This window comes from Epinephelus moara, chromosome 13 (genome assembly GCF_006386435.1).
Source record: "Epinephelus moara isolate mb chromosome 13, YSFRI_EMoa_1.0, whole genome shotgun sequence".
NCBI lineage: Eukaryota > Metazoa > Chordata > Actinopteri > Perciformes > Serranidae > Epinephelus > Epinephelus moara.
The window spans coordinates 371,874-380,973 of NC_065518.1; the positions used below are offsets into that span (position 1 = coordinate 371,874).

Here is a 9,100-nt window from a genome sequence, read left to right on the forward strand (position 1 = left end):
GTTGTGTTGCTACCTCCTCTCCCCTTGGATCTCTGCAAGTGATGTGAGGACTCTAAAACTTCACCTGAGCATTTTCATTTTTGGGTGCACTATCCCTTTAAGAAGAATGAAAGCAAGTCAAAGTGTGATGTCATCATATGGAGACACAGGGTCACAGGAGGATTTTAAAAGAGCCATTATTGACCAAACAATCACATGTGAATAAAGGTAGCAGCCTGTTGAGTGTAAATCAGCCCATCAACATTATAAACAGGTCTAAAGGATCATTAACTACGAGGTGGCTCCTCTGCAATGGCTGTTTATAACTGTTTAGCACTTTAACTTGGCAGCGTTGGTGGTGAAACAAATCAATGTGTCCACACACTGTTAAATCCTCCAAATTTCCCCCAAAGAATTTTCTTTTTTTGATTTCAGATCTATAGCCTGCCTTGCTAGAGAGACTCCAGGCAGCCTCTGAGGTTCAGCAGCAGGTCGTACACCTGATATACAGGCTGCACAGTTTTACAGCTGTAGAATTCAATAATCAGTTTGGGCCGACAGCAATGACAAATTAAAATCTGAATGTTAAAAAAATTGCCGTTATTCAGTTCCATGTAATTTTATGTCAAAGCAACAGGAAGCCACTGACAAGGGTCTAAAGAGCGGCATGTTTCGGCCCACCCCTGCACCGACACACCTGATGTGCCTCTGTGAGAACTGTGTCTTTCAAATCAGCTGTATTCCTCTACAAGGGAGCACAAAGCTGAGACATGTGCTCCTGTGGAGGCTGCATGTGTTCGGATCCCAAAAAGACACATTAAGGCCCTGACACACCAAGCCGACGGTCGGCCGTCGACCAAAGTCAGGCCGTCGGTGAGCGTCTGTCGCCCTAGTTTCTGCGGTGTGTCACGCACCATCGGCACTTCGGCGTCGGCGGCTTTTCGGCCTATTGAGCATGTTGAATCGGCGGCGGAGCTTGTCGGTGAGAGAGATCACTCTGATTGGCTGTTCAGGTTTTATTTCCTTGCCCCGGAGAATGTACATGCCACTTGGCCCTTGTAGTGTGTTCAAATGCAAGTGACACAGGGCGACGTGAGGCGCAACAGTTGGCTTTTGTCGCCGCTAGTTCTTTGATATCAGTTTGGTGTGTCCGCACCTTCACATGAACAAACTAACGGACAAAGGCAGCGGTAAACCAGTGACTCCTGTGTTCTGTGAGGTAAAATTACTGTTTGTCAAGTGAGTTTAGTGGCTCTGAAGAGAGCAGATAATGGCTTCAGCTCTCCGACAGAACGAGCTCTCTGACGGCTACACTGATGATGGTTCATTATCTCATAAAACCCAGTTAAAAAAATCTAATCTGTCCCATTCTTATCATCATCATCAGCGCTCGCTGCTCTCACCTTCATCACTGCTTTGTTGCTAACGGCTAGGTGGATGTTTCCATTTGAAAGCAACGAGGATGAAGTCGACCTTTAAAGGAAATCTGGGGAAATATGTTTTTAATTGTTTTCTCACTGGGGGTCAGATGAGAAGTGATTAATATTACATCATGTTGAATCCATAAAATCATAGTGATTAAACTACAAGAAGTCATTTGATCCATTATTGATATAAAACATAATAATTGGTGCAGCTTTAACATCAGGACACAGAGTCTCCTTTATTTTGGTGGTTACCTGCAGAAACAATGAGTCGACGACGGCTCCTAAAGAGACAAAGAGGCAGATAAACATGTCCTCCACACTACGAGGAATTATTACAACATCGTCCAACTGTCACTCAAACAGGCATCAGTACTCTTACCCTCTTTCTCTACCTGTGATGTCAGGTTCACACCCTCACAACCCAGAAACAACCCAAGACATTTAAACGTGATCACAAAGAGGACAGACGGCTTAAGAAGAGCTATTTCTACAAAAAGACTTTGAAGATGTGCGTCTTGTATTTGCCTTCGTCACAGTGCCATTCACCCTGAGTGAAGGTGTGTTAACACTCAAACATTTGCTGGAGCTAAGAATGCAGACAAGGAGCTCACCAGAAAAAGAGATGATGTTATTTTGTCTTTACTTTCTTTTTGTAACAAACTCAACATTTTCTCAACATTTCACTGATTTATAAAGTAAGAACAAAGTGATTTCTTGCACACAGCTACGAGGGTGACTGTTGACTGTATGCATATCTAATATATATTCATATCTTTACATTTCCTTGACTTTTGGAAGTGGTGACATGTGCTCACGTCCAATAAACCTTTTACAAAACTCAGCCTTCTTATTGTTTTACATACGTACTTGTTTACAAGATGCCTGATGGGTCGCTCGCTGAACACTCACGCTGCTGCTGAATCTAATGCATGTTTCTCTGAGGATGTGCCTCCCCCTAGTGTTTCAAACCAGAACTGCACCATTAAACCATTTTATAAACTAAAGTGAATTTCTGATCACATGAGGCGTTGCTGGCGTTGCGTCCTCAGTCTGAGGCTTCAGCCCCGGATGTTCTATGAATAGCCCCGGATCTAAACAGGCTGTACATATATATTTTTTTCAAATATAAGAACAGGCCTAATAATAATAATAATAATAATAATAATAATAATAATAGTTTTTAAAAAGCCCCAGATCTAATATTGCTTCATTTTGTTCATGCATTACAGCCCTTGAAAATAATATGATATTGTCGATGGGTCCTCTGTGTCATAAAGCAGCGCCTTTTGTGTGAAGGAGAGACTTTAATGCTGCAGCTGATAAAAGTGGAGCTCATTTTAAATGCTTTATTTACTGTGCTGGGGAGTTTCATCTAATATTACAGCTCTTCTCCTGTTTTCTCTGCTTACTGTGTGTAGCAACAAAAGTTTGTGTGTTTAACGACTGCACAGACAGCCCAGTTTTATATATATATATATATATATGTAAATAAATAAAAGAATAAACATCTTTCCAGCAGTGAAATACTTTGTTAATGAATAGTTGTGATTATAAGATAAGATAATAAGACTCACTGTTATTCCCTTGATGCCCATCACAGAAACAATCTTCCTCACAAGTTCTGGAGGACACGGGGAACCGGCCATGATGCCTTCAGCACAAAAACAAAGCAGCATTTAAGCAGTGAAATCAGCAGCAGTCAGTTTGTGGAAATATTCACAGACAAAAAATTTTTTTAAAATTGTTACTTGTTTTGTTCCAGTTATTAAAACAGCATATCTTTGTCCTCACCTGCCTCGGCTGATGACAGGTCGTATTTTGCCAAATCCGGCTGGTTAATCATGTCCACGAACATGGTGGGGGTGCCGTAGATGAACGAGCACCTGTGACGACAAATTAACAAAATTCATCTTCACTGGAAAAACTAATAAAAAAATAAATAAACCTGGAAAAAAATGTGTCAAAAATTTGCATTTATTCATTTATTAATTTTAATTTCAAACTCAAAACATTTCTTTGAGATATGGTTATTATCATGGTCCGATAACTGTCTCAGAAAATATCACGATATCACGGTATTAGTTAAGGCCTGTGCACCCTGAGTTGGTTTTCTTCGTCTAAAAAAATAAATAAATAAATCTGCCTTCACGCTGTGTTAATCACGTTTGCAACATGAGTCCGAAACTTTCCTCTGTCATTAAAATAAAAAAACAGGTTCAATTTTCTGCGTTTTTCGTATCTGTCGGTCTTTAGAGACGTTTGACCAAGAATGTGTGAAGAAACTGTGGCGGCAGGACACAGCTGTGACGAGACGAGGGACAGGGTGCACAAATGATCTCATGACTCAGACAGCTACTTTCAACAGGTCAGATGGTGAGATTCAGGTGGATGATGATGATGATGATGATGATGATGATGATGAAGAGGAGAAGGGTGTGGACCTCACACAAACTCAGAGTGTGGGCCGGGACTGCCTGCACATGGCTCTCTTCATGGAGATGGCTGAGCTGGAGAGTTGGAGCTAATGGTGCCTAAACAGTGTGACTCCACCTCTTTGTGCAGCTGTGGCGCCAAATGAAAGACACAGAGGGAAAGGTGACAGCCACACAGGTAAACACATCAGAGTCAGTGTGCAAGGTCTCTGTGCAGAACTATTTTTATCAGATGACGGATTAAAAAAAAAGCACCCGAAAAAAAACCAGACTCAGTGTGCGAAGGCCTTCACAGTGATCCTTAGAGGCAGGAACAGCAAGATTATTTATGGTTGAGCAAATGTTTTATTACCATGACTCAAACTATTTTTATTAACTGACGTTTGTGTAAAAAGTCTCCCTTTTGAAAATAACTCAAATGAAGGAGACATTCTGTGTCCGGTTGTATTTATTTATTTTTCAATATGATAGATAAGCAGATGTATCCTGTATGATAATCGTCAGTTTTCACACCACAGTGTTTCTTGAAACACGTCGCTGCAACTCTACTCTGAGACATTAAAAGCTGCTTCATCCAAAAGTAAAAATGAAAACATCAGTAAGCAGCTTTGCAAACTGGCCCCAAACTGCACAGTTTCAAACACATGAATATTTGTGGCTCAGCTGACTTCAGTGCACATGAGCTTCTGTTTAGAGACACTCTGCATACTGTGTGTTCATGCTTTGATTCATTTATGTCTAATTCACTTCAATGTGCTGAAAAACTCTGTCAGTTAGTTTGAGATTAAAACAGTAACGTGAAACTTCAAAGACTGTCAGTTTGCTGCTGCTGCTGGGATAAAGCACACGTTTTTGAAAACTTGATTTCTGCCCCAAAACAGTGAATATATCAGATTATTTTATGATTAATGCTGAGTTATTCCAACATGTCAGCTAAAGAATATTTTGTGATGTGTGAGAACCAGTCTGCGCTGCTTCAGCCTCCTTCATCCTTCAGATTTGAGTATTTAATTTGAAATAAGCTCAGTATAATAAAGCACCCCCCCCCTTCTTCCTGTGACATCACTGCACCCCAGGGCACCACAGAACTCCAGAGTTAAGGACGATTATATTTTAAACACATTCAATCTTTTGTCCGAGCAGCTCTGTGTGCTGCACGTTTAATGAGGTCTTTCATCAAAGATCATTTTCACTATAAGTCAAAGGCTAAATAAACTGACCTGGACTCCTGATCTTACCTTTCACTCTCTATTGCTGCTAAATTGGCCTTCCCATCATACCCAGCAGAGGGGAAGACCAGGGAGAGGCCGTGCACAGCCATGCACATTCCAGCACCCACAGAGCCGAAGCAGTGGTACAAAGGCACAGGGATGCAGGTGATGTGATGCTGAGGGACAAAACAGGACAATGAACATGAGCAATATCATCTGACGTCCCCACCCTGTCTGTGGCACAAAGACCCAAGCTCATTGGTTCCTACTAAAGGTGGAAATCTTTAAACAGGCTCAGTAATGGCTCGTGTATGCGGTGCTCTAGTGAGTGTTTGTGGCAGCAGAACAGTGTAGGTGGTATTACGTTAAAAAACAGCTTGTTAGCAAATTCGTTTATTGTTAGTTTGGGTTTTTTCTCCACCTGTGCTCAAAGTTCATCACACACAGACTCAGCTAATGATTGTCAGCTCTCTGAGTGAAGGAGTTTGTGACCTCGCAAATCTGTTCTCTGCCCAGACGAGGTTAACGATGTCTGAGATGATGCATGATGCGTGTCAGTTAATGCATATTCTACAAGTAGCTCCGACCAAGCAATCTGATTGGTCAACAAGACATTTAGATTGCGCTCAGATCAGCTCTAGAAAGTATGAAGCTCATGTTGGCTGTCAGACTCAACAGAGACAAGGAAACGGGTCTGTTAATATTCGACTCACTTCCTGGAGCAGTAAACTAGCTTTCATTACATACAGGAGTCTACTGACGTGACTGATTCTTCTCCAGTTATTAGTCTGACCCTATGTATTTCCCTGGGAATGAAACCAACAGTTTTTTTTATTTTGAGAGCTAATTACTCCTCAACATGAATACATCTTGATTATATATTATATTATAAAAAATGCACTTTTAGTGGACGTATTTTGCCGTTGTTTGACGCTGTCTGAGTGCCCTATTATTTAATATAGCGCGCGCTCACGGGCTGCAGGCAGGTCAGCCCTAGCTTCATACTGGAGACATGTCACATATTGAACATCCTATCACTCATTTAGACAAAAGGAGATCTGAACATAGGGCCCAGGTTGAAAAAAAACGTTAGTTCCCCTTTAAGTGTTCATTGCTCAGGAGGTTTGTACCAGGAGCTGAAGCCTCCACACAGTCTCTTCCTCTCCAAAACAAACAGATCAGCTGATTCAAACTGGTAAAAACACTTCATGAAGCAGTTTCACTTTACAAATCAGTGTTTCTCTGATGCTGCTCATCACAGGTGGGCTTCTTACTACAGGGGCCGACGTGAAAACAAAAACGCCTCTATCTAGAGTCAGTGTTTGGGTTGTCCTTTCTGGGCTACTGTAGAAACATGGCGGTGCAACGCGGCAATCTCCATAGACGAGGACCAGCTCTCTGTGTAGATATAAACAGCTCATTCTGAGGTAACAAAAACATGATTCTTATTTTCATGTGATTACAAACTAAAGAAGGAACCTTTCTGTGTCTGCAACATGAACAGAAGTTGTTATTGCACCAGAGGAAACAGGCGATACATAGTAAAGACATGGAAACAGGCTATTTTATGAACATGTGTCACTTTGCACGTGTGCATTTGTGACAAAATCTAATTTTTGAGACCAGAATTTGGGGACTGTCCCCTGGTGAGAGATCTTGTAGCGTGTGACCCCCTGTCGCTGCTCACTCATGTGAAAAGTACGATTTCAAGAGTCCCGACGACGAGACAACAAGTTGTGAGGTGTGAAAAGTTCAGCGATCTAAAAAAACTTAAAGTCGTGTAGTGTGAACTAGACATCAGACTCACCTTCCAGGAGTATCCCACTCTTATACCAATAAAGTAGCCGTTGTTGACGATGTTGTGATGAGTCAAGGTGGCACCCTTTGGAGCGCCAGTTGTTCCCTGGTAACAGATATTAGAAATAAATTACTGCAATTTAAAAAACACCATTAAAAACGTGACAGTGCAGACAAGAGGTGCAAAGATAAAAAGTGATTCAAAACTGAGTTTAAAAACACGTGTGCGGTGAGTACAGGGCGCAGAAAGGAAGGTTTTTAGCTTTGACATAAAAGTGTTGAGAGTCGGGCCTGTCTAACATCTGGGAGGTTTGTGCTGCGTGATAACACCAAGCTTTGTTCTGACTCTTAGGACGGTCAGTAGGCCGGCCCTCAGATGTCTTCAGGGTCCCCAAAGGTTCATATGTCACAAGCATGTCAGAGACATATTTGGGCGCTGAGCCAAAGAGCAGCAACATTTTGAAATCCATTCTCTGAGTGACAGGTAACCATGTAAGGATTTTACAACTGGAGTAATATGGTCATATTTCCTAGTTGTTGTCAGGACCCTCGCAGCAGCATCGTGAATGAGCTGAAGTTGTTGAACAGCTTGTTTTTAAAGTCCTACCAACAGACCATCGCAGTAATCTGATCTACTGGAAATAAAGGTGTGGACGAGCTTTGACTTTATTCCTCTGACTCTGGCAATGCTTTTAAAAAGGTAGTAGGCAGATGATGTTACAGATCTGATCTGAAACTTCCAGGATAAAAACAAAGTCATTAGTTATAAGAAGGAGGGATCTGAGGTGAGAGCTGACACTCTGTTTTTCTCTCCGTGGCCCAAACACAATGATGTCGGTCTGATCTCTGTTGAGTTGGAGAAAAGTTTGATGCATCCAATCATTTCTTTGCTCATTACAGTGACACAGATGTTCTACAGGTCCATAATCACCTGGTGAGAGACATATGTATATTTGCATGTCATCTGCATAATAATAATTATGGTAGGCTACGTTATAATTTTGTATGATTTAACTTTAATTTAATTTAATCTAATTTAATTTAATTTAAATGAATAAAACCATAAAATTAAATTAAATTAAATTAAATTAAAATAAAATAAAATAAAATAAAATACAATACAATACAATACAATAAAATAAAATAAAATTAAATGTCTTTGGTACTGTGTCAAAATTAAAAAGACTTAGGAGAATACTGAAAGATGGATTTAAAGAACCTGCATTTGTGAAGTAGTTTTTTCACCAACAATTTGTGTCAACTGTCAAAATGTTAGGAAAACAAGACACCCGACAGGATGTCAAATTCTTTTCTCGTCTTTACTTCATAAGAAGCTCATATTGCAAAACTGGAAAAAGGAGGAAGCACCTTCAATTCAAAAATGGAAAACCTTAATGAAATATTATTTGTGTATTGAAAGGACAAAGACGGAAGAAATCAACAGAGAGAAACAATCGATAAGATCTGGCACCAAATCTATGAAGCTTTGTAACTTTGTATCCTCAACTTTGACCTGCACGTTGCCCTCTTTGGCACCATAGGAGAGGATGATGTATACCTGACTCCAGTCCAACACTGCACACTGTCTTTTGCCTCTCTGTTGGCCACCAAGGCGGCTCTAATCAGACGGAGGAACGCTGCCCCGCCCACACATGCCCAGTAGCTGAGGGACATTTTGTCCCGTCTTAATCTAAAAAAGATCCTTTACTCAATTTGTTACTTAGATAAAAAAAAATTCAAAGAGGTGTGGGGCCCCTTTGTGAGATGCATCCAGAGCTCAGACTGAAGTTTTTGTGTTTATTTCTTGTTCTTGTTGCTTTCTGATAAAGTGCCCCTTTATTGTGAACCTGTCTTTAGACATCTCTCCTTCTCTCCTTTAATTTCAGCCCATCTGTCATTTTGTTGTTGTACTGTTCAGGGGATGGAGAACCGTCCTGTTGACAATATTCTGGCTGTTATTTGCGGTTCCTGAATTGAGGAGGACTGTGATTTGGATTTCATGCTTTGTTCCTCGTCATACACACTCACTGGCCACTTTATTAGGTACACCATGCTAGTACCGGGTTGAACTCCCTTTTGCCTTCAGAACTGCCTTAATGTTTCGTGGTACACACTCATCTTGGTCCATATTGACATGATGACATCACACAGTTGATCCATGGTGAGAATCTCCCGTTCCAGCACATCCCAAAGGTGCTCTATTGGACTGAGATCTGGTGACTGTGGAGGCCATTGGAGTACAGTGAACTCATTG

At 41.0% G+C, this 9,100-nt stretch overlaps 1 protein-coding gene across 1 annotated transcript in view; it reads right to left on the reverse strand.

Moving 5' to 3' along the window:
- The window catches only part of acsf2 (acyl-CoA synthetase family member 2), a 53,819-nt gene that overhangs the window by 14,893 nt on the left and 29,826 nt on the right, over nt 1-9,100 (reverse strand). The window contains exons 7-10 of the mRNA XM_050060770.1: nt 6,857-6,952; nt 5,077-5,225; nt 3,198-3,289; nt 2,981-3,057 (exon numbers count right to left, since the gene is read on the reverse strand). Coding sequence (XP_049916727.1) covers nt 2,981-3,057; nt 3,198-3,289; nt 5,077-5,225; nt 6,857-6,952 — 414 coding nt within the window. The remainder of the gene's footprint in view (nt 1-2,980; nt 3,058-3,197; nt 3,290-5,076; nt 5,226-6,856; nt 6,953-9,100) is intronic.